This window comes from Pristiophorus japonicus, chromosome 15, assembly GCF_044704955.1.
Source record: "Pristiophorus japonicus isolate sPriJap1 chromosome 15, sPriJap1.hap1, whole genome shotgun sequence".
Lineage (NCBI taxonomy): Eukaryota > Metazoa > Chordata > Chondrichthyes > Pristiophoridae > Pristiophorus > Pristiophorus japonicus.
Genome location: NC_091991.1, coordinates 178,566,657 through 178,592,334, shown reverse-complemented (window position 1 = coordinate 178,592,334; position 25,678 = coordinate 178,566,657). Strand labels below are relative to the sequence as shown.

At 43.7% G+C, this 25,678-nt stretch overlaps 2 protein-coding genes across 8 annotated transcripts in view; one reads left to right on the top strand and one right to left on the bottom strand.

Moving 5' to 3' along the window:
- The first annotated feature begins 253 nt into the window (after positions 1–253).
- pld6 (phospholipase D family, member 6) lies at positions 254–25,593 on the top strand. Of its 2 annotated transcripts, XR_011596858.1 has the most exons (3): positions 254–715; positions 2,197–2,857; positions 25,534–25,593. XR_011596858.1 is itself a non-coding variant. In XM_070901392.1 (2 exons), exons 1-2 carry the CDS (start codon positions 307–309, stop codon positions 2,430–2,432), a joined length of 645 nt encoding a protein of 214 aa, XP_070757493.1. In that variant the 5' UTR covers positions 254–306; the 3' UTR covers positions 2,433–4,992. The 2 variants fall into 2 exon arrangements, 1 of the variants encoding a protein (XP_070757493.1); XM_070901392.1 differs by lacking the exon at positions 25,534–25,593 and having other exon boundaries at positions 2,197–4,992.
- Positions 8,840–25,678, bottom strand: part of LOC139281279 (myosin phosphatase Rho-interacting protein-like) — a 226,944-nt gene continuing 210,105 nt past the window's right edge. For 5 of the 6 annotated variants that reach the window (XM_070901379.1, XM_070901380.1, XM_070901381.1 and 2 more), the window contains 8 exons: positions 25,531–25,678; positions 24,320–24,437; positions 23,543–23,702; positions 22,924–23,043; positions 22,477–22,563; positions 21,351–21,510; positions 20,573–20,658; positions 8,840–15,061 (listed from right to left, as the gene is read on the bottom strand). In XM_070901379.1, coding sequence (XP_070757480.1) covers positions 15,002–15,061; positions 20,573–20,658; positions 21,351–21,510; positions 22,477–22,563; positions 22,924–23,043; positions 23,543–23,702; positions 24,320–24,437; positions 25,531–25,678 — 939 coding nt within the window. In that variant the 3' untranslated portion in view covers positions 8,840–15,001. Of the gene's footprint in view, positions 15,062–19,146; positions 19,208–20,572; positions 20,659–21,350; positions 21,511–22,476; positions 22,564–22,923; positions 23,044–23,542; positions 23,703–24,319; positions 24,438–25,530 lie in introns of all 6 variants that reach the window. The other variant, XM_070901383.1, reaches the window with a different exon arrangement.

The window sequence follows — 25,678 nt, the reverse complement described above, 5'->3', positions numbered from 1 at the left end:
CCACTCTACTAGTTACATCTTCAAAAAATTCCAGAAGATTCGTCAAGCATGATTTCCCTTTCACAAATCCATGCTGACTTGGACCGATCCTGTCACTGCTTTCCAAATGGATGAGGAAGACTCGCCTTATTTCCCACCGCTCTCTCCCCACTCCATCTTGAATTTTCAAAAATGGCGGGCGATTGACGCAAGCTGCGTCAAGACGTTCAACGGCGCGATTGACGCATTGTACGTCAAGACGTCGCGCGCAAGGCTGCATTTGGCGCGCAGCACGCGGGCGAGCTTTCGCTCGGTGAAGGCGGCGCCATGATGGTCCCGGCCGTGTTGGTGTGGCGAGGCGTGGTGGCGCTGGCCGGCCTCACTCTCGCAGCCGAGGGCCTCTACTACCTGATGCGCTACCTCGAGCGGCTCCGCGAGCGGCGGCCACGAGTACTCTTCTTCCCGGCGCCGGTGACGTGCGTGCGGCCGCTGTTGCTGGCGGCGCCGGGCCGCTGTGACTGCGGCCTGTCGCACCGGGAGAGCGCGCTGAGCAGCCTGGCCCGCCTGCTGCTCAGCGCTCGCCGCTCACTCGACGTCTGCGTCTTCAGCATCTCCAGCCAGGAGCTGAGCAGCACGGTGCTGGTGGTGCACGGCCGCGGGGTGCGGGTTCGAGTCGTCACCGACTCCGACTTCATGGCGCTGGCCTGCTCGCAGGTCGGCACTTTCAGGAAGGCTGGTGAGTAACACAGACCGTCGGCCAACCCTCATCCCTCCAAACTCCACTATTCTAATCCTCATCTCCGCCCCCCCCAATCTCCATCCACCCCCCCAATCTCCATCCACCACCCCCCCAATCTCCATCCACCCCCCCCCCAATCTCCATCCACCCCCCCAATCTCCATCCACCCCCCCAATCTCCATCCACCACCCCCCCAATCTCCATCCACCACCCCCCCAATCTCCATCCACCCCCCCCCAATCTCCATCCCCCCCCCAATCTCCATCCCCCCCCCCAATCTCCATCCACCCCCCCAATCTCCATCCACCACCCCCCCAATCTCCATCCACCCCCCCCCCCAATCTCCATCCACCCCCCCAATCTCCATCCACCACCCCCCCAATCTCCATCCACCCCCCCCCCAATCTCCATCCACCCCCCCCCCAATCTCCATCCACCCCCCCCCAATCTCCATCCCCCCCCCCCAATCTCCATCCACCCCCCCCCAATCTCCATCCACCCCCCCCCAATCTCCATCCACCCCCCCCAATCTCCATCCACCCCCCCCCAATCTCCATCCACCCCCCCCCAATCTCCATCCACCCACCCCCCAATCTCCATCCACCCCCCCCCCCAATCTCCACCCCCCCCCCAATCTCCCTCCACCCCCCCCCCAATCCACCTCCCCCACCCCCTCCAATCCCCATCCTCCCCCTCCCCCAATCTCCATCCTCCCCCTCCCCCTCCCCCAATCTCCATCCTCCCCCTCCCCCAATCTCCATCCTCCCCCTCCCCCAATCTCCATCCTCCCCCTCCCCCCCCTCTCCTTCCCCCCCTTCCCTCCCCCCTTCCCTCCCCTCTCCCTCCCCCCCTCTCCCTCCCCCCCTTCCCTCCCCTCTCCCTCCCCCCTTCCCCTCCCCCTCCTTCCTCCTTCCCCTCCCCCTCCTTCCTCCTTCCCCCTTCCCCCCTCCTCCTCTCCCCCCTCCTCCTCTCCCCCTTCTCTCCCTCTCCCTCCCTTCACTCCCCCCTCCTCTCCCTCCCTTCACTCCCCCCTTCCTTTCACACACCCCCATTTCCGTCCCCCCACCCAATCTCTGTTCACCCCCCCATCTCCTTTCACTCCCGGCCCATCCATCTTCGTCCACAATATTAAATATATTGCTTTCAAACACCAAGTGAACATGAGCATAGATACGCAACCAGCGATATTGCAAGTGTAGTGGTGATGCGCACTCATTGTTTAAATGTGCTATCCCACTTGCACCAATACATTATCCTCTGTGTATCTTTTTTTCTGTTGATTACCATACCACCATGAATTGCAGTCGGCCAAACTTAAGTGAAGGAAGATTTAACAGATGCGCACCTCCACAAAAACAAATAGGGCATTTGTGAAGTCATGATAGCATAACTGCACAGTTTCATTATTTTTCTTCAGTGATGCTTGTTAATACAGTTGAACTGTGAAGGGGATTTAAAATCATTCTCTTTGTTGACAGGTATAGAAGTCCGACATGATCAGGATACAAGCTACATGCACCACAAATTTGCGCTTATTGATGGATCTGTCCTTGTAACTGGATCTTTGAACTGGAGTGCCCAGGGCATTTTTGGAAATAAAGAAAATGTAATCATAATTAAAAACACTGATATTGTGAAGGCATTTGTACAAGAATTTGAACAACTTTGGAATGAATATGATCCAACAAAGTACAGCTTTTCTCCTCAAAAATGAATGGGAACCCACTGCTGTAGTCCATTGGCAGTGCACAGTAGGACTGTTGGAAACAGTGGCAAGTAATATTCAAAACGTGTGTCATTATTTAGACTTTGGATAAATGACGTTTGGCCTTGGCACTATATCTTTCTATGAATCACTTACATTTGTGAGATAAACTAATCCGGAAACATCCGTGGTTCGGCATCTGTCCCGGCGTGGGTGGCGTCCCGGTTTCCCGCGCATCCTGGCTCTCGGTCTTCAGTGACGTAAGCGGGCCGGGCAAGGAAAGGGAAGGGCAGGCGGCTGACTGAGGCGCCGAAGCTGCGCCTGAGGGAGAGGAGGGTGGAGCACCAAACCAGCACGGAGAGAGAGCGAGGTCCGAGTTGCGCAGCTTGAGCCAGAGCATGGCAGGCATTCAGGAGCCCTGACTCTGTCATCAGGTACCGGTAAACCTAGGCTCGGTGTGACATCCTGTGGTTTGGAAAACTCTCTGCACCGGTCAGGTCCTGAGGGTGCTGGACCAGAGAGGTCCAGCCTGTATATATTGTGGATGTATGGTTCTCGCAGGCATTGAATATTCTGTTAAGATACTGCAATGTGTATTTAAAAACTGAAATAGTGAATAGAGTGTGTAAGTAAATTATTTACAGCAATAGCTTGCCTTTAACGTAGGAAATATCCCACGAATGTTTCACAGAGTGTAATCAGACAAAAATGAATTCTGAGCCAAAGGAGATATGAGGAGGGGTGACTAAAAGATTGGTCAGAGGTAGGTTTTAAGGAGAGTCTTGAAGGAGGCGAGAGACGTAAAGAGGTTTAAGGAGAGAATTCTAGAGTGTAGGGCCGGGACTGTTGAAGGCACTACAGCCAGTGATGGGACGATGGGAGTGGGGTATGCACAAGAGGCCAGAGTTGGAGGAACAGTTCTCAAAGTTGTAGGGCTGGAGGAGGTTAAAGAGATAGGGAGGGGTGAGGCCGCAAATGGAAATTTAGATTGAAAATCAGAATTTGTTTGATTTTTCTTTCTATTTTTCTCCTTCCCCCCCCCCCCCCCCCCTTTCCAAATGTAGTTCACCCCAACCCTTCCCTTTTCAAGGCTCCTCTGACATCCCTGCAAATTATGTGTATTGTTTATGGGCAGCCATTAAAGACTCCAATGACAGTTACGAACGACCACATTGATTGAAATGCTGATAAAAGATGATTCCTGGATCAGAGGATTGGGGTTTGTGTGGATAAAGTCTGGGGACAAAATGAATTGAGTTTGTCTGATCTACTGTGAGCTGTGTTATTTCAGAACACCAAATGCATGTTGTTTTGTAGCCAGGCGTACAGGTATTTCTCTTTAATTCCATTCTGTGGTTGCTGTAGCGTTTAGTGCTCAATGCTTTGAATGTCACGTCGTCTGACAGTTTTGTTACAATTTTATTGAGTTTGAATTATGATGCTTGTTTGTACCGGAGAACAATATAGATGAGACATTTATTATTGATGAGGACTAGCATGCAAAATAATCACTAGCCTTGTGGGAAATAATTACTGCTTGATTTCAGTATTCATGTTCTTGCAAGAATTGAATTCTCTTTCAGGCCTGCTCTCCTCCCAAGTTATTCACTTTGGTTTGATTTCAATAGTACTGTTGAGAACAGCATAAGAATAGTTTGCTTCTGTTATGTTTGATGGCAGTCAACTTTCCAACATGTATAGCTTGTGCACTTCTGGTTTTATAAATTGCTAAATTTTTGAGCTGTTTTAGATTTTCTGTAAAGGATGTTATAATTGGTTAGAATACTGCACTTTGATCTGGGTTAAAATGCAGCCTAGACCATTGGGATCATGGCTGCGATTCTTGTTTGCACCAACACAAATTGAGTTGTGTAAGGCCCAACCCGACTCCATGGAACCTCATTCCATTTCAATGCAATTTCTGATCAGCTCCTGACCTTGGGCTGCATTTACACTATAAGAGTAAATAATGTATGCAGCCAGCATAGATCAGGAAATCAAAATAATTAAATGGAAAATGGCGGCACACTACCCCCAATTTTTCTGCCCATTGATTTCAATATGTAAAGACCTGCCGGCGATACGGAGTCTTGCAACATTTACCTTTGTAACTCTAGCATCAGTGCAAAGTGAAACTGCTTCACAATGTTATAGTTGTAATGGAAATTGAAATAGTCACTGCTTTTCCTAATGGACAAAACTACCTGTAATTTGACCATAAAGAGGCCATGACAGTATACAAAATTGGAATGTCACACAAATGTAGCAGAGGGGGATCTGTCCTGAGTTTAGAACGAAGGTAGTCTGGGCAGAGTAGAGGGAATTTTACTCATAACTGACTGCTGTACTGACCTATGAATCCATGATGTTGATGGTGGGAAACAGAAATGGAAGGTGTGTTGACTTTACCTATAGAGATGGAGAAATGTTTTCTATAGCTTTTTAGGCTGTAGTTCTCAAATTTAAACTATGTCCAAAACTGGTATTTTTCATATGATGGTTGTTGCAATACTGTAGTTTTGTTTTGCAATTGTCAAAGAATAAAGATGACAGATTTGTTTGTGTTAATTCTGGATCCATTACTAAAAGATCAAAAAATTAAATGGCAAATAATGTTTTAGCATTAACCATAATTGTGAATATAAACACGTATTTGCTTCTCTCCTGTATCCGTATACTCTGAACTCCTCTTCTGTCACATAATGGGTCATATCACTTGTACTAATATCTAGTGGTTCTTAAATTAAGCTAAGCCAACAACTGCTTTCATAGCCTTCTCTGAAGTTCACTAGCATTCCTCCTGATGGTTACATGCTGATGTTGGCAGGCTTCACTGGTTGATCAGAACAGCCGATTAAGGGGCGGGGGGGCTTGTGTATCAATTCCTGACAGTAAACACAGAATTGTAATATGCTGTAATAACTTTATAATAAATACTGTGCAGTGGTCAGTATCCAAAAAATCATTATTTTACTTATTTTAAAACATGGCTTGAAAGGATAAATATACATTTATATAGCACCTTTCATGACCTCAATGTTCCAAAATACCTTGCAGCCAATGAAGTACTGTTTTTTTTTAAAAAGCTAGTTACTGTTGTGGGAAAATGTGACAGTCAATTTGTGCACAGCAAGGTCTTAAATAGCAATGAGGTAAATGACCAGATAATCGGTTTTAGTGATGTTGTCCAGGACACTGGGTGAACTCCCCTGCTCTTAGAATTGGCATTGGCTCTTTTATGCCCACCTGAGGGGGAAGACAGAGCCTCGGTTTAACATCTCACCTGAAAGACAACACTTCCTCAGTACTGCACAAGTGTCAGCCTAGATTATGCGTTCAAGTGTCTGGAGTTGGGGCTTGGACTCCTGACTCCAAGGCAAGAGTGAGTGCCAAGGCTGACAACTTTTATCCTCAAATTTGTAGAGAATTGAAACATCCCTGACAATTGCTTTGGTTATGCTCTGTTAAATATTGGTGCCTAGTTGCAGTTCCATACCTTGTCGTAAGAGCTGCTCCACGAGAAAGCATCTGGATTTCTTGTAACAGCACTGCTGAGACCAGCAGCATACTAAACGAATGCAGTTGTGTGGGTCCACTCCAAGGATTATTACACCTTTTCTAATTTGAGATTGACGAGTATTTGCAGTATTACTATCGCCTTTCATAAACTTAAATAGAGCAAGCAGCATAAAGTGCAAAGGGAAGTGCACAAATAGGTTATTGTTATGAAACCAGCAGCCCAGATGGTTGGTTAGCCACATGTTTGCAATGCAAATCAGAACCAGGTGACACCTGAAAGCTATAAATTTAAAGAGCATAAATTTAAAAAAATTAAGCTGCTTATTGTAATTTAAATATAAACATTTTAATTGTTACCCTGATGAACAAGCTAACTTAACATTTGCACAAATATTGAAATTAGTGTTTTTAGATTGATTTAGAACATCTTTAGTATTGTATGTTGGTGACTGTTCAAAAGAAATGTTACGAACTGCAGATTTCACAATGCCAATGCAGCCATTACACAGAAAACAGTGCATCAACTACCAAAACCAAAATGCAATGCGTCTTATTGCAAGCATCCACAGATGGCAAAAAATCACTTAAATTTGTTGCAATAAAGTCAGACTATGGCTGATAGTGTGTGGGAGCTGAGAACATGGTTTCTTACAATGGGACCTGGATTTGAATCCAGTCTAAATGAATATGTGCACTTCTATTGTGAATCCAGGGCCCATAATCCGTGGCACTGTGCAAGGTTGGAAAAAATGAAAGAGCACGTAAATCAAGGACCTGGATTTGAATCCAGTCTAAATGAATATGTGCACTTCTATTGAGAATCCAGGGCCCATAATCCGTGGCACTGTGCAAGGTTGGAAAAAATGAAAGAGCACGTAAATCAGCAAGTAGTGATTAGATATCAAGGTTGCCTTTTTACGGTCTAAAAATTGTTGGGGGAAGTAATAACATGAAACAGATGAGAAAATAGACACTGCACTGTTGAGATTTCAAAGCAGGGAGGAGGAAGAGCTTGTAGAATGGGGTACTTGCAGCTTGGAATGAACAAGAGCAAAGTGTCGTCTCCTAGTCTGAAAAGTTTGTGATGTGGAGAGAGATTGGATACTAGATGAGAGGGATCTAGCAACAAGCCTAATCTGGTGTCCTATCCAGGTGTGGGGGAGAAGTATTAGCAGAGTCTCCCCACATATGCGAGTAGGATTCAAGCCTTGGATGGACTCTGGCTTCATAGAGAATTAATGAGGAAAACAGCCTATTAGAGACAGCTTTAATAATGGAATCAAGCGATAACGAGACAAAATGACAATAGATGACGAACTTTGGGCGGGGATGTTAAATTGGCAAACATTTGGTTAGATTTGAAGGAGGTCTTAAGAGACTTTTTAGAATTAAAACTTTTTATTGCCCCATCAAAAGGCATAGATGAGATTAAGATGTATACGAGCAATGGGATGTTTTACTACGTTAAAGGCACTATATAAATGCAAGTTGTTGTAGTGTATCAGCCATTACATTGCAAGAGATTAGTGCAATGGCCTGATGGATGAATGCATCATTGTTGTCAGAGGCAGTCCCTCGAGGTTGAGGATGACTTGCTTCCACACTAAAAATGAACTCATTTCAAACGGTGGACGATAACTGTAAATTCTTAAGGTGGGGTGACCGTTGCATACCAGCCACCACACGGGCTTGACAGAGCAAAGTATCGGTTCAGTGGCAAGGGGATCCAAGACAACTGAAGACCAGGTTCCGTCGCATGTGCAAACTCATACATACTCCTACTGTCCTCCTTCGCACAGGACCTCTCTCTACATGGAATTCATAGTACGCAATGTGAATGTCACGACCTCACAATTGGCCAGTGCTGCGCCTTCCCTTGGTCTTGTCCACACTGTTCCACCTCTGGGCTCCGACTTCTCCGTGCCTCATCCATCCTCTCCTCGACCGTCCCGACCTCTGCGTTGTTGATTCTGCTGCTGCAGTGGCTAGCGCTTTTCGATCAGAGTGCGGTCATCAGCAAAAGAATGAATTTGTTTGGATGATGAATGAAGATCATTTTTTTTTGGAATTAATGAAAGGACAGAGCCTTGGGGACTCCTAGAGTTTGATGTGAAAAAGCTAATGACTGCTATTGCACAAATTAATGTGAGGAAACTAGGCAGCTATGGACATAGATTTGATGCAAGACTGTATGGTAGTAACATGTAGAATATAAGTTGGAGCAATTATTGTTTAGTCCTCTGGATTGCACCCAGAGAATGTTTTTGCACTGAAGGCAGGGCAGAGAAGAGCCATGAGTGATGATGCCTTGTGTCATTTATGAGGTACTTGATTTTTAGCCTGAAAAGTAGGTGTCTGAGACAACTTGAATTTATATATAATGCCTTTCATGACCTCAGGATGTCCCAAAGCATTTTATAGACAATGTAGCACCCAATGTGTGTTTGAACATAAGAAATAGGAGCAGGAGTAGGCCATACAGCCCCTTGAGCCTGCTCTGCCATTCAATTAGATCATGGCTGATCTGATCTTGGCCTCAACTCCACTTCCCTGCCCGCTACCCATAACCCTCGACTCCCTTATCGTTGAAGGCTGACAAAGTGATTGTACTATTGCATAAATGAGTGACACTCTCCTATTGGTATTTGACATCGGCTGAACCAAAAAAAAAACTTTAGGGTGAAGTGAGCTGAATTACTCAACTCTATTAAAAATGACATTTTGAGCCTGTATTAATTTAAGCATTACAGACTTGGTTAATAATCACGGAAGAAAGGATGATGTGCCACATAAGACATCGTAGAGTGGAAGAGATCAGCAGTGATGTCAGCTCCAGTGGGTTCTAGTCCAATTCATCCAATCATTGTTTCATATTGGTCCAATCAGTTAGTACAAGCTTACATTTTCCCAACTTTAATTAAGTGCTTTGAAGTTACAAAAAGAGTTCAGTAGCAAATATAAACAAGTTTGTCAGTTCGATAACATTCTGTAAGTGTATTACTGGCAATTCTGTGCAGCTACTCTAAGGTTAAGTTAAAGTTTGTAATTTTTTAACTAAAGTTTTGCTTCACAGAACAGAACAGATCAGGACAAATGACAGGCAGTGAACTGAACGTGCAACTCCTTCACCTATTAGAAATGGTAGAAAATACTTAGCAAAAAAAAACAGGTGCAGCAGTCCTTGACTCTGCTTATGCTGCACAGAAACCACACATACACCCCCTGAGTTCAGTAGCACAATCTGATCCAGTCTGTATTTATTTGTCATCACTCTCACTACAATTAATAATTGTCATCTCAGTTTCTGCATGTGGTCCTTCAAACATCACTGCCTCAGGCCACAGGAACTGTGCAGTTACCAAGGGACTAATAAATCAGAGGATGCTAGATGGGCAGAAAGTACACCAGAGCCCTGGCAAGCAGCGCTGTCACAAATAAGTTACAGGCGCAGCATTGCATGTGCCATGTTTTCTATAATGGTTTGTGTGCTCCTTAGATCCTGTTTATAAACTTAACTGTTGCTTTCATTTTGAAGAATATTTAAGACCAGTTCTAGCACTGTGGATGCATTGAATGCTGAAGCGGCTCCAATTTCCCAGTTGCTGACATGAACCTTTACTGTGATACAGCTATGGTGTACACTTCATGTTCAGTACATTAGTGACAAATGCATGTGTGTACATCCGTTATATAATTATAGGGGAAAACCCATTGCTTGTACACACTTTACAGTTTTTAAAGTTAAATCCATACTTGTTTGTGCATATTATTTGTATTCTCCAAACTGTGGGCTGTCTGCTTTGGGAATGGAGCACTTTTCATTTAAAGCACCCATTCTCAGCATCAAGCACTTCTAGATCAGGAACATCACAAATTAGATAATGCAAAACTCCCTCTATTCTGCCCCTCGAGCACTCCCTGGTCAGGTACAGCACAGCTGTGACACAGACAGATTAAAGTTCCTTCCACATTTCTCCAATAATGCAGCTCAGCCCCAAATGTACTGAACAGCACCCTCCTACTGCACCAATAGAACATTTCCATTCCCCACACCAGCTATCCTGTAGCCTCAGCAAATTGTCAATTTAGTTACAATTTATGAATGCAGCTCTTGGGAGTGAATGGTGATGGAACAAACAGATTAGGTTAAATGTGTGGCTCAGAGTGGTGTGGGAGGCAGGGTTTCCGCTTCATGGGGCACTGGTATCTGTATTGGGGAATGAGCAAGCAATTCTGTTGGGACCAGCTCCACTTAAGCCAGTTTGGGACCAGTTGCCCTGGCGAATAGAATAACCAGGACATTAAATTAATGGTTGGGGATGGGCAAGGATTCAGGAAAAATAAATTGAAAAGCAGTAAGAGAAATGTCAAGGATGTGGAACATATTAGAGATTTGGGTAAAAATAATCAGTGGATCATGAAGGGACAGAGCTGAACAAAAGGCTTTAGTGACTAAGGTGAAATTGGAAAAATAGAAAAAAGTTAAAGGCACTATATCTGCTTTCATAGCAAAATAGATGAATTAATAGCACAGATCTAAATAAATGGATTTGATCTGAGCCATTACGAAGACATGGTTGCAGAGTGGCCAAGGTTGGGAAACTAAATATTCTAGGATACTTGACTTTTAGAAGAGACAGGCAAAATGGAAGAGGCGGGGGTAGCCCTGATAATAAACGATAGGACCAAGATGTAGAATCAGTGTGGGCAGAGCCAAGAAGCAACAAGGGGCAGAAAATATTGGGGTGCAGCTAGTCTTATGAAAATAGGTTGAGCAAGTCGGGTCTGTATTCATTTGAGTTTAAAAGAATATGAGGTGATCTTATTGAAACATAAGATACTGAGGGGACTTGACAGGGTAGATGCAGAGAGGATATTTTCCCTCGTGGGAGAATCTAGAACTAGGAGGCATAGTTTCAGAATAAGGGGTCACCCATTTAAAACGGAGATGAGGAGGATTTAGAGGGTCGTGAATCTTTGGAATTCTCTACCCCGTGAGGCTGTGGAGGCTGGGTCATTGAATATATTTAAGGTGGATATAGACAGATTTTTGAATAATGGGGGAGTGGAAATTATGGGGAGCGGGCAGGAAAGAGGAGTTGTGGCAGAGATCAGATCAGCCATGATCTTATTGAATGGCAGAGCAGGCTCGAGGGGCTAAATGGCCGCCTCCTATTTCATATGTAAAGGGTGCATGTAACAAAGGTACTCCAATAATCATGGACTTCAATTTTCATAGACTGGGCACACCAAATTTGCAGTAATAGTGTGGAGAATGAGTTCATGGACTGCATTAAAGATAGTTTTCTACATCAGTATGTCAAGGGACCAACTAGGGAACAGGCTATTTTAGATCTAGTATTGTGCACTGAGATACGGTTAATTAATATCCTGCAGTAAAGAAACCTCTGGGGAAGAGTGATCGTAATAGATTTTTATACTGAGTTTGAGTGATTTAATTAAATCTGAAACTAGGGTCTTAAATCTGAATAAAACAAACTGCGTAGGCATGAAGGGCGCATTGGCTAAGGTAGATTGGGAAACTAGATTTAAAATATGATTGTAAATAAACAATGGCAAACATTTAAAAAAACAATTCCTAATTTGCAACAAATATACATTCCCTTAAGGAATAAAAACCCCAATGGAAAATTGGTCTAACCGTGGCTAACAAGAGAAATTAAAGATAGTATTAGATTAAAGGAAGAGGCTGATAACTTTGCCAAGAATAGTAAGCTTGAGGATTTTAGAATTCAGCAAAAGATAAAGGAGAGAGAATGATAGTAAACAAGAAAGAGACCAAAAAAATTGTAAAACTTTCTATACCTATGTTTTTTTTTTAAATTGTAAAACCTTCTATAGGTATGTAACAAGGAAAAGACTACCAAAAGTAAATGTGTGTCCCTCACAGGCAGAGACATGATAAATTATAATGGGAAATAAGGAAATGGCATAGACATTAAACAAATACTTTTTGCATCAGTCTTCACAGAAGAAGACAAGAAACATTCCGGAAATAGTGGGGAACCAAGGTCTAGTGAGAATGAGAAACTTACAGAAATTAGTAAAGAAATAGTACTGGAGAAATTGATGGGACTAAAAGCTGACAAATTTCCTGGATCTGATGGTCTACATCCTTGGATTTTAAAAGAGGTGCCTACATAGATAGTGGATGCATTGGTTTTGATCTTACAGAATTCCCTAGCTTCTAGAACGGTCCCTACGGATTGGAAGGTAGCAGATGTAACCCTACTATTCAAGAAAGAAAGGAGGGAGGGAGAAAACAGAACTATAGACTAGTTAGCCTATCAGTAGGGAAAATGCTAGAATCTATTATTAGGGATGTAACAGGGCACTTAGAAAATCATATGATTGGGCCAAGTCAGCACTGATTTATGAAAGAGAAATAGTGTTTGACAAATCCAATAGTTTTTTGAGGTTCTAACTAGCAGGGTAGATAAGGCGGAACCAGTGGATGTAGGGCATTTGGATTTTCAAAAAGCATTCGATAAGATGTCACACAAGTGGTTATTACACAAGGTTGGGGCTTATGGGATTGGGAGTAATATATTAGCATGGATAGAGGATTGGTTAATGAGAAAACAGTGGGAATAAACGGGTAATTTTCAGGTTGGCAGGCAGTAACTAGTGGGGTACCCCAAGGATCAGTGCCTGGGCCTCAGCTATTTACAATCTATATCAATGACTTGGATACATTACACTCAGTCCCCTCATCCAAGTTTGCTGATGATGCAAAAGTAGGTGGGAAAGTAAGTTGTGAGAAGGACACAGGCTGCAAAGGGATAAAGACAGATTAATTGAGTGGGCAAGAACATGGCAGATGGAATATAATATGGAGAAATGTGAAGTAATCCACTTTGGTAAGAAACAGAAAAGCAGAGTATTTTTAAATGGTAAGATAGAGAAATGTTGGTATTCAGAGGGACCTGAATGTCCTTGTATACCAATCACATAAAGCTAACATGCAGCTTACAGCAAGCAATGGCATGTTAGCCTTTATTACCTAAAAGATTGGAGTACAAGAGTAAAGAAGCCTTACTGCAATTATATAGGGCATTGGTGAGACCACACCTGGAGTACTGTGTACAGTTTTGTTCTCCTTACCCAAGGAAGGATATACTTACCTTGGAGGGAGTGCAACAAAGGTTCAGTAGACTGATTCCTGGGATGGGGGAATTGCCAAATGAGGAGAGATTGATTAGACTAGACCTACATTCTATAGAGTTTAGAAGAATGGGAGGTGATCTCATTGAAACATAAAATTCTAAAGGGGCTTGACAGGGTAGATGCTGGGGGGCACTAGAACTAGTGGTCAGAGTTTCAGAATAAGAAGTTGGTCTGAGAGGAGGAGAAATTCCTTCACAGAAAGGGTTGTGAATCTTTGAAATTCTCTACCCCAGAGAGCTGTGGATGCTCAGTCGTGGAGTATATTCAAGACAGGATCGATAGATTTTTGGATACTAAGGGAACCAAGGGATATAGGGATAGTGCAGGAATGTGGAGTTGAGGTAGAAGATTTGCCATGATCTTATTAGAGCAGGTTCGAAGGAGCTACTCCTATTTCTTATGTTCTTAACAACTTCCACTCTAATGCACATCCAAGACACAGACGTGAAAGGACACTATCTCACTGCAGCACTCATTCCCCATGACACATTTGCCATTCCTCGGTGATAAAGGCTTCCCATTGTCTTTGCTATCATTGCAGCCTGATATTGGGAGAGGAGAGGCTAAGATCAACTAAGGCTCGTCAGCGATTCCTGTTTCCCTCTCAGCCCAATAGAATTGGGTTTGGGTTTAAATCTGCCACATTTGCCTCCTGCTGATTAGATGAAGTTTTGAGATCAAACCTAGAAATTCGATCATGCAGTACCCATTTTTTGGGTGCTAAACAGCCACCTATGCCTCCGATATGGCAGGCAGGAAGCACATGCTCATCAAGCCGAAAGTGTGTCACCTGCCATATTAGTAAGCCAAAAAAAACATTATGTCCAGGGCCCATGCGAAATGGGAGGTAAGCTCCTTATTTACATATGTAAAGGACCCAACACCTGTTTGAAGCCCCCTCTGCAATGGTGGTTTATCCTGAGGCAGCCGGCGGCAGCTGTATTCAGGGAATCTAGGTCTGCAAGTAGTCCAACAGCCGATCCTTAAAGGGACCGTTGAAGGTCACAACCAACAAGGCAAGTGTTTAAAATATACTTCTGAACGTGGAGCCGGAAGCAGCTGGAGTGCTCCTCCCAATCCCACATTAAAACCATGCGCACCCACCAATGCCCTCCCCCACTCTGGCCAACTCGATCTCTGCCCTTCCTGCTCAATACTCTCCTGATCTGTCGGAGGTTGAAATCCACCCCTGTTGCAGATGTGTGGTAGTGGGAATGGCCACCAATGTCGGAGCCAACTGGCTGCTATCCAAGAACAGTAGTCAAAAGGCTTCCTACATTGATTCCGGGCCTGATGTCACTACACAAAAAAGGGTCTTGCCTTCTGGGTCCTGCGTCTGCAGCCTGCCTCTCTTCAGTTCTCTGATAAGAGAGGGGCTCAGCGCAAGTCCTTCTTCTGGATGCCCCCCTGGCAAGCAAACAGGAAAATGAGGTGAGAGAGCCAGGAAAACTCCTTTCTGCCTCACTAGCATTGCAGACCCAGCCTGTACCGTGTGCCTCTAACCCATTTATCCTGTGCCTGGGCAATAAACATTCCCTAGGTGCAAAGGACAGCAAAGTCAACATTCTTTTGTATAGAGAATAGGAATGCTTTTCCTAAAATAACAAGGAGGAAGAATACCCAGATTTTAAAACAATTTTCAGTTACTTTGCTCGAGGAATCATTGGTATTTAACAAACACAGATTAAGCACAACTTCAAGGCATAGCTTATAAATGTGATATTAAACAAGTGCCACATCAGGGATTAATGTGCAATGTGAGGATGAACCAGATGTTTGTTCTTTGTAGGATTAATGATTGCTAATGTGAGGCAGTCTATTTAATTAAAGAAGTGGCCATGGCTTGAGGCAGTGTTGAATGCAGCAATCTCCTAGTCCTTGGGTTCAAATAGCTTCATCCGTTCTTGTACCGTGAGACCTTCTTTCAGGCTCTGTAGAGAAAGAGTGAAAAAAGTTATTTAGCCATTTCTGTTAACCGCAAAAAACACAAAACTTGCTTTTATCCAGAATATGAACAGGGTCACAGTCAATGAGTTCAAGATCCTGGCTAAATCATTATTACTGGTGAATAACAGAATTTAGGAAATAAATTCCTCATCAACACTTACGGTAGGAGCTACACATAATGTGCACCAGTGACTTCCCATCCAAAAATTACTATAGGAGCCACACATGGAGTGAGTCAGTCTCTGCATAACACTTACTGCCAGAACCACGCAAGATGTATGTCAGTCACTCAGTGTCTAATAATTAATGTAGGAGCCACGAAGGTCACGTTTAAAACTTTCTCATGCAACTTTATTTCTAACTATGCAATGCTGGACCCTGCAAACACCCAGATAAAAGTTTTGATTGAAAATTATGACCAAACATGCCAGCATGCAAATTCTTACTGGGCTGTGTTGTTACATGCATCACACAATCTCAGATACAGCTGCATGCAGACTGGGTTGTGTAAATGGATACAACAATGCAATTTCTCAAATACAAAGGGACGACTCAAACCGTTCCTCATTGCAGCTAAAACATGGCCGACAATTACATTGCGTTATAAGCATGCAAAGACCCAAGTGGTCAAATTCTCCATACAGAATGGGAGCATTCTGTCTCTGATAGCATTCTGTGGTGTTCCCACAAGAAACGAATGTTGCATTCAGATACCATTTTATGACGAGAAAATTCTGTGCAACTCTGATGGCTCTCAAACACACAAGGTTTTCCATTACTTTACAAAGGGATGTGAGAAGATGGGGTAATGAGTGCCAAATAACACTGAGCATTGGACAAGGCAATGAGACTGGGCAACGGATGTAAACATTAGAAATATAGACTTGAACTGCTCGAGGCTTCAGGAACAACACAGGAGAGAGAATGAGGTAGCTGGGTCACTGGCACTAATGGCACAATGCGTGGCAACAGTAAGAAAAGCTAACTGCACCTTGGGATGCATAACCAAAGGGAAAGAGCACAAACCCCACGATCTACACAAGACACTGATAGAGCCACACTTGGGAGTACGGTGTATGATTCTGGTCATTACTATACAGCAAAAATATCAGACATTGTAGAAAAGGGGAACCAAACTTAAGACATGGGAGTGGTTGAAGAACTTGGATTGTTTACTTTAAGGCTCAGGGGAGATATTACTCCAAATTTTTGAGTGAATAGAAACATAGAAAATAGGTGCAGGAGTAGGCCTTTCGGCTCTTCGAGCCTGCACCACTATTCAATAAGATCATGGCTGATCATTCCCCTCAGTACCCCTTTCCTGCTTTCTCTTCATACCCCTTGATCCCTTTAGCCGTCAGGGCTATATCTAACTCTCTCGAATATATCTAACGAACAGGCATCAACAACTCTCTGCGATAGAGAATTCCACAGGTTAACAACTCTCTGAGTGAAGAAGTTTCTCCTCATCTCGGTCCTAAATGGCTTACCCCTTACCCTTCGACTGTGACCCCTGGTTCTGGACTTCCCCAACATCGGGAACATTCATCCTGCGTCTAACCTGTCCAGTCCCGTCAGTATTTTACATGTTTCTATGAGATCCCCTCTCATTCTGCTAAACTCCAGTGAATATAGGCCCAGTCGATCCAGTCTCTCTTCATATGCCAGTCCTGCCATCCCGGGAATCAGTCTGGTGAACCTTCGCTGCACTCCCTCAATAGCAAGAACGTCCTTCCTCAGATTAGGAGACCAAAACTGAACACAATATTCCAGGTGAGGCCTCACCAAGGCCCTATACAACTGCATTAGGACCTCCCTGCACCTATACTCAAATCCCCTCGCTATGAAGGCCAACATGCCATTTGCCTTCTTCAACGCCTGCTGTACCTGCATGCCAACTTTCAATGACTGATGTACCATGACACCCAGGTCCCGTTGCACCTCCCCTTTTCCTAATCTGCCGCCATTCAGTTAATATTCTACCTTCATGTTTTTGCCACCAAGGTGGATAACCTCACATTTATTCACATTATACTGCATCTGCCATGCATTTGCCCACTCACCTAACCTGTCCAAGGCACCATGCAGCCTCTTAGCATCCTCCTCACAGCTCACACCGCCACCCAGCTTAATGTCATCTGCAAACTTGGAGATATTACACTCAATTCCTTCATCTAAATCATTGATGTATATGTAAATAGCTGGGGTCCCAGACTGAGTCCTGCGGCACCCCACTAGTCACTGCCTGCCATTCTGAAAAGGACCCATTTATCCTGACTCTCTGCCAACCAGTTCTCTATCCACGTCAATACATTACCCCCAATACCATGTGCTTTAATTTTGCACACCAATCTCGTGTGGAACATTGTCAAAAGCCTTTTGAAAGTCCAAATACACATCCACTGGTTCTCCCTTGTCCACTCTACTAGTTACATCCTCAAAAAATTCTAGAAGATTTGTCAAGCATGATTTCCCTTTCATAAATCCATGCTGACTTGGACTGATCCTGTCACTGCTTTCCAAATGCGCTGCTATTTCATTGTTAATAATTGATTCCAACATTTTCCCCACTACTGATGTCAGGCTAACCGGTCTATAATTACCTGTTTTCTCTCCCTCCTTTTTTAAAAAGTGGTGTTACATTAGCTACCCTGCAGTCCATGGGAACTGATCCAGAGTCGATAGACTGTTGGAAAATGATCACTAATGCATCCACTATTTCCAGGACCACTTCCTTAAGTACTCTGGGATGCAGACTATCGTGCCCTGGGGATTTTACGGCCTTCAATCCCATCAATTTCTCTAACACAACTTCCTGACTAATAAGGATTTCCTTCAGTTCCTCCTTCTCGCTAGACTCTCTGTCCCCTAGTATTTCCAGAAGGTTATATGTGTCTTCCTTCGTGAAAACAGAACCAAAGTATTTGTTCAATTGGTCTGCCATTTCTTTGTTCCCATTATAAATTCACCTGATTCTGATTGCAAGGGACCTATGTTTGTCTTCACTAATCTTTTTCTCTTCACATATCTATAGAAGCTTTTGCAGTCAGTTTTTATGTTCCCAGTAAACTTCCTCTTATACTCGATTTTCCCCTTCCTAATTAAACCCTTTTGTCCTCCTCTGCTGCATTCTAAATTTCTCCCAGTCCTCAGGTTTGCTGCTTTTTCTAACCAATTTATATGCCTCTTCCTTGGATTTAACATTATCCCTAATTTCCCTTGTTAACCACGGTTGAGTCACCTTCCCCATTTTATTTTTACTCCAGACAGGGATGTACAATTGTTGAAGTTATTGTAGATAAAGTGGACCCAAGTAATGTTCAAGACTGCCACTAACTCTACAACAAGGGTACACAGGATGCATAAAAAAGGGAAGGTTCTGGGTTTTGATTTCACTACTTTACACATCGAGTGGTGACCGAGTGGAATGGAGTACCCAAGGAGACAGTGGAAGCAGATAGTGCAGAAAATTTAAGGAAGAATTAGACAGGAAATTGAGGGTTACAATTTTTTGGGACCAGCTGTATGGACCCAAAGCCTTTTCTGGTTCTGTCCTATGTTCCATGACTGTTTCTTGACCTCAGCCGGGGAGGGGAGAGAGTGAGGAAAGAGTAAAGGAAGGGGGTACTGAAGTTTCATGTTCAGCCATGAACTCATTGAATGGCGGTGCAGGCTAGAAGGGCTGAATGGCCTGCTCCTGCACCTATTTTCTATGTTTCTATGTTTCTAAGGTCAGTTACCCCACCGGAGGCTCCAAAACAACTATCGGCAGCCAGTTACATAGCAGCATTAACCATGATTAGCATGGAGTGAAGCATGCACTGGCTCGTCGCCCTATTTCATCTTTCACTCTCTGCCAATCACAATCAGATACTCTCCATCTTTGCAAAAACAATGCACTTAGACATTTCTACAACTTTTCGTTGGAACCCACTTCCTCCCCCACACCCCCGGTGAGTAACCAGCCATCGTACTTGGGCAACAACAGAACACCAGAGACGAGGTAGGGCCTTCCAAAACAATGAGGGATATACATGCAAAACAGGGCATTCACCATCCTGATACCTACACAGCAGCAAGCTTGGCATTGGCACCCTTCAGCTTTCCCATGTGACCTGTTCTATTACAGACTGAGGGAGAACAAGCAAAATAAAACACGTGCAGGCAAATACAGCAATCAATCTTTTTACGTCAAAACAGATTGGGCTTTCTCATTGGATCAGAAAACTACACATCAGAGACATTTGTGTTCAAACCCACAGCATTGTACCGTTGAAGTATGACCAATGCAATAAAGCACAAGATATCAATTATCTGACTGGGCACAATCTACAATATAACAATTGGGTTTGCAACAGCAAAGTGTAGACCCTACCCTGTCAGTGGTGGAGAGTCTGAGACTGGACTGAGAAAACTCACCCGACAGACAGCGAAGTCTTGAGTGAGGGGCAGCTCTAGGACTGAGAAAATTTACCTGACACAGCGAACCCGAGTTCCAGGCAGCAATGGGACTGAGAAAAATCAACTGATCCAAGCCAGTGCGACTGAGTGAAGGGCAGCCCCAAGACTGAGAAGTTCATCCAGCTTAAACAGCGAGTTGGAGTGACAGGCAGTTCTAGAAATGGGGCTGACGCAGTTTTATCAAGCGAGGGGCAGTTAGGTTCATGAAAAAAAGCCCATCTTTTCTGGCCAACTAGAGATGCAAGCTTTGCCCACAGTCCGAAAACAAATTTAAAAGAAAGCCCTGGGACCGTGGAAACTCAGCCGATTGTGAGTCTGAATGATGGGACTGTGGAAACATCTTGGCTGAGGTAGTGAGACTGTGATGAGCAAAGTAGACATTGAAATTCAGCACCGTCGGCAGGGAATTGAGCCCACAACTGCTTGAACTCCCGAGTGAAATACATTGATGCAATTGGCATTATTACAAATGTTATTCTTCATAAAGTAAAGATAGATATTCAATAGTTCCATTTGTCTCATTGAAACAAAAAAGATTCTGACAGGGTAGATGCTAAGAGGTTGTTTCCTCTGGCTGGAGAGTCTACAACTAGGGGCATAGTCACAGGATAAGGGGTCAGCCTTTTAAGACTGAGAGGAGGAGGAATTTCTTCACTCACAGGGTTGTGAATCTTTGGAATTCTCTGCCACAAAGGGATGTGGATGCTCAGTTGTAGAGTATATTCAAGGCTGAGAGAGTAGATTTTTGGACTCTAGGGAAATCAAGGGCGGGAAAGTGGAGTAGAGGTCGAAGATCAGCCATGATCTTATTGAATGGTGGAGCAGGCTCGAGGGGCCATATGACCTATTCCTGCTCCTAATTCTTATGCCTCTTCCCAGCAACACAGACCCTAGTTTACCCATCATTTTGTCTGCCAGTTGCTTATTGGAGATTAATTGTTTGAATTTCTGGAGGCAAACAGAATAGTGAGAACATGTGAGACAGTTAATTCCCACTCATTCCTCAAAGAGTGCAGAGGGTGTCCAACACTCACCTTTGACCTCAGGGTCCTCATGGGCCTGTTGATATTTGGCTTGTCCTTCTTCAAAAAATCTGGGTTACTTTTTGATTTCATGATATCTGACAGTGGCAGATTGAAACAAAACACACAAGTGGAGACAAAAGTTAATGATTTCATAAAACAAACACTAAAATTGCAGTAATGCAGGATACCATCAACCTTGTATCAAAGGTAATGGGCCTGCTGAACTGAAGCACACGGCATCTTCCAGCATTGTGAGAAGCATATGCAAGCGACTAGAATGAAAAACATGAACTGGGAACTGTGCCCAGTGCACAGCCCAAAACTCGGGAGGCAACAGATGGATAAACACAACTCTACCAACCTCTGTCATGTGCACACTCCCTTCCCTGCACCAGCTAGCATCAGCAATACCAGACTGCGACAGAGTTTGTAATAACTCAGGCAGAACAGTGCAGTGTGTGGAGAAGAATATAGGAAAAAAGGAAGAGGAAGTAGGCCATTCTGCTCATTGAGCATGCTCTGCCATTATTGTTAACCATGGCAGCTCTATCTGTTGAATCCCAATTCCCTGCCCTTCTCCATAGCATTTACTTCCAAAGTAAGTATCTTGGCTCTCTTTTGAACACCTCCACAGGTATGCAGAGGGGAGTGAGTGTGCAGAGTTCTGGGTCAGGTACATTTAACCATAGAAAGGAACAGGCTATCTCACTGAGCTATATGCTATGCGAATGACACCTTTCTCAATTTTGAAGTAAAGGGAGCTCAAAAATGTTCTCCATGTCTTTACCGTAGCCAGTAACACCACAGCCTATCGTCTTCTCTCCCAGTGCTTCAGTGGCAATCTTTAGCTGTTCTTTCAGCCGGTTGACATCACAGTCAGCCTTTGCTCGAACGATGCTGAGCTCTGTGTAGATACCCTTATACTTATCTGTAGCATACTTCTTGTCCTTACAAAACAAGTGTAAAAAAAATACATGAATGAAATTGACTGATTTAGTACAGAGTGCAAGTTAAAAGAGAAAATTGCGCAGGATGCCTTCTAAAAGAACGTTATCAAGTATTAAATCACCAACGTTCTTTTGTTTTTTTTCTGCTTTGATTTTTTAGAAAATTATTTCCAGTGACAGCTGGTAACATCATTGGGAACTAGTTTAAGTATCAGAGGGTGCTGGATTTAGATCCGCAGAGATACAGTCAGTAACGTAGGGCACTGGCTGTGAGGAGTTACTGAGCTCTGTCAGGGCAAGGGAGCTGGATTAACATCAATAGAAATACAGTATAAATCACAAGGTTCTTATTGGCAGGGAATTACGAGATTGAATCACAGGTCACCATGCTCACAATCAAACATTTTTTTAGCACAGCAAAAACTATTTTGCCCTTCCTGCCTACACTGAATTTAGACCCCTCTTAGGGCACATTTCACAGTTCCATCTTCCCACCTTCTATTCCATTTTCCTACTTTCTCCCCTTAGCCTTTTATATTCAATGAATTATTCAGTACCTTTTTGAGTGCTGTAACTAATTTTGAATCAATCGCCACTTGCAGCAAAGCAATCCATATTCCGATAACTACCTGTGAAAAAATGCCTTCTAATCTTCCTCTTTAACTCATGTTAATCATAAGATCACAGATTTGTGTCTTTGATTCTTCATCTCATCAATTTCATTTATCATTCTGAACACTTCAAATCCCCCCTCAATCTTATTTCCAGAAAAAACAGTTCTAGCTTCTCCAATATTTCCGTGTATCTCAGATCCTTGGTGTCATTCCCGGCAGTTCTGTGCTGCACTAAGTTAAAGGACTATTAGATAGCTCCTATAGCGAGGAGCCAAAAACTGCAGATGTGGCCTAACACTTGCTTTATACAGTGTTGTCGTGACTTCTTTGTTACACATCTCCACTCACTCACCCTCAGTGCAGTCTGTAGTTCATCCTTTAGAGAATTAATCTCTTGTTTCAGATACTGGATTTCAGATTCTTTGACCCGCAATAAAACCTGGAAATTTAAACAAAAAGTAGAAATCTTATTAAAGTTTTCACCTCAGTCCCAATTGATAATGTGTGTGTATCACTTAGAAAGTACTCAAAGCAGACAGGAAGAAAGGAAAAATGCAGAAAGAGCTGTGTGAAAATGTGAGGGTGGAAGTATGAGTGTGTGCACACAGAGTTTTTCTTCTCAGTGTGAACAGCAATGTTTCAGCATTTCACTTCCCCCTTCCCAGTTCAGAGAAGAGACCCTCAAACTGGACCACCCAATTGACCATTAGAAAGAGGCGACAAAGTCAAAAACACTGAGGTTGTTTACATGCAACTTAATCAAGCCAAGCGGGAATGGTACTTACAACCCCGTCCTTACCTCCAGTTCGTAGACATCTTTCCCCAGCGAGAAAGGTGAACCAGCACCCTCTCCCTTCCCCTCCCCAGTAACCAGTGCCCTTAACCGTGCAAATTCCGCAGCCAGGCGGTTATTTAGCTCCTGTAAAACAGACAAGAAACAAATAAGGTAGATTGGGGAAACAGCTGAGATCTAGTGATACCATAGGGGTGATCATTCCACATGTTTTAACTGTAGTCTGCTCTGGAAAATTCATTAGGGAAATGAAATGCAGAAGCAATGGGCTTTAAACATTCCCCTTATATTTCTTCCTCCTTTTTTTCTATCAACCCCCACCCCCTGAAGTCATTCACTCAAGGGGTGTGGTTCCACAGACATTAGTCGTCTGCCTCACAGTCTGATCTTGCCTTCACCACACGCATATGTACTTTCCAGGAGGGATCACTGGACAGTTGGACAGTGCTCAAGAATAGGAATTTTGGATGACTTTTCCCTTCTCTAATTCAGAAACACAGAGGCCGGTCCTAACTTTAATGGAAAGATTACACAGTCTTTGCTATCGCTGGTGATTCTGTGCCCATAGCTCTAGCTGTCTAGCACTGTGAATAATGTGATCCTTTTAGTAGGATCTAAGTGTTACCTGGTTGTGAGCATTTAGCTCCTGGTTCTCACGCTGACACTGCCGAAGTGCCTGCCTTTCGGCCTCTAACGCTTGAGCCAGGTGAGCGTTTTCCAAACACTTGTGAGAGTACTGCTCGGACAGAACCTGCAGCTCCCGCTGGATGGAGCCAATCTCCTCTCTGTTAAACAAAGCAAAGAAGAACCAAGTGATCAGTGCAAGGACAGTCAGATTAAAAATGAAAGCAACCAGATGTAAAGAAACAGAACACATCTGATCCCAGTCAGAGGTGATTCTTGCATATACAGTAATCTTTTTTTAGTTTGGGCTTAAGAACCTTTAATTTTCAGATCTCAGGATCATGATTCAGAAAAATAACTTCTCAAGGTATGGCTGCTGTACAGACGATAGTCTGAAAACCTTGTACACCATGGTACAAAGCAATAAACACCGTCTTACCCTAAGCAATGCGTACAATATAAAATCTACAGATGTAAATGAACAGCTTGGATGCCCCAGTAAGGGCTCCAATATCTTTTGGTTTATTGGTGGCATCGGGCTCCAAGTTGGACAGAACAACCTGATACCAAGGCCTTCTGATGTTGACTAAACCCAAGTACTCAAATCGGAGGCCAGAAGCCGAGATTAAGCCGCTTGTGAGCATTACTGTAACCAAAGCCGGTCCATTGATTTTGCCACTACAGCAAATTGTGAATGTTGTACAAGTAGAGCCCAGTAGCACAGAGCGTACATTCCTATAAGCTGACTTGTGAGTGCATGCATGAGTGAGATGCTTACTTGTGCTGTCTGCCCAGAGCCTCTACATCTGCATTTGTACCACTGATCTGAGACCGGTGGGTTTTCTCCAACTCTCGCTCCAGCTCCTCCCTGTGGGCATTCTTCATTGCTTCAATAGCTACAAAGAAACAGCAAAGCATAATGTTAGGCTAAACAACTTGCATTTATATCATGCCTTTAATGTAGTAAAATATCCCAAGGCGCTTCACAGGAACGTTATCAAATAAGCAGGTTTTAAGGAGCGGCTTAAAGAAGAGAGAGGCAGAGAGGTTTAGGGAGGGAATTCCAGAGCTTAAGGCCTAAGTAGCTGAAGGTTGCCAATCGTGGAGTGATTACAATTGGGGATGCATAAGAGGCTAGAATTGGAGGAGCACAGATATCTTGGAGAGTTATAGGACTGGAGGAGGTTACAACCACAACTTGTATTTATATAGTGCCTTTTATGTAGTAAAATGTCCCAAGGCGCTTTACAGGAGTGTTATAAGGCAAAAAAATTAATTTGACACTGGGCAAGATAAGAAGAAATTATGGCAGATGACCAAAAGCTTGGTGGTCGAAGAGTTTTAAGGAGCATCTTGAAGGAGGGAAGAGGCGCAGAAAGGTTTAGGGAGGGAGTTCCAGAGCTTAGGGCTGCTGAAGATAGGGAGAGATTTAACAAGGATGAGAATTTTAAAATCAAGGCATTGCTCAATGTAAGTCAGCAAGCATAGGGGTGATGGGTGAATGGGAGTTGGTGTGAATTAGGATACGGGCGCAGAGTTTTGGCTGAGCTCACGTTTATGGAGGGTGGAAGATGGGAGGCCGGCCAGGAGTGCATTGGAATAGTCAGATCTAGAAGTAACAAAAGCATGGATGAGGGTTTCAGCAGTAGATGAGCTGAGGCAGGAGTGGAGTCAGGCGATGTTACGGAGGTGGAAGTAGGTGGTGATGGCACAGATATGTGATCTGGCTAGGGAATGGACTTTGTGGTGGGGAACAAAAGCATTGGCTCACTACAAAAAATTAAGATTTTCTGATTGAATATCATGTTATTGATTTAAAAAAAATGCAGATCCTGATATAAATGAACTATGTTTTTTTTCCTGACAAAAGGTCATCAACCTGAAACGTTAACTCTGTTTCTCTCCCTAGAGATGCTGTCTGACCAGCTGAATCGTTCCAGTACTTTGTTTTTATTATTATTTATGTTTTTGTAAACTGTTTCTGTTTACCAGCTATGGTTGCAGCAGTTTCCTCAGCCAGAAGACGATCTTTCTCCTGCTGTAGTTTCTCCAGTTCTCGCTGGTGCTGTTTCTGTAGCTCCTCGATCACCTTCTGATGGGATTCTTCCATTGCTGTGAAACCACGCTCACAGGTTGC

Bases quoted from the DNA above. Each gene is read 5' to 3' on its own strand.
- pld6 (XM_070901392.1), top strand. From the start codon at position 307: ATGATGGTCCCGGCCGTGTTGGTGTGGCGAGGCGTGGTGGCGCTGGCC. The intron at 716-2,196 runs GTGAGTAACACA...CTTTGTTGACAG, and splicing joins CGGCACTTTCAGGAAGGCTG to GTATAGAAGTCCGACATGAT.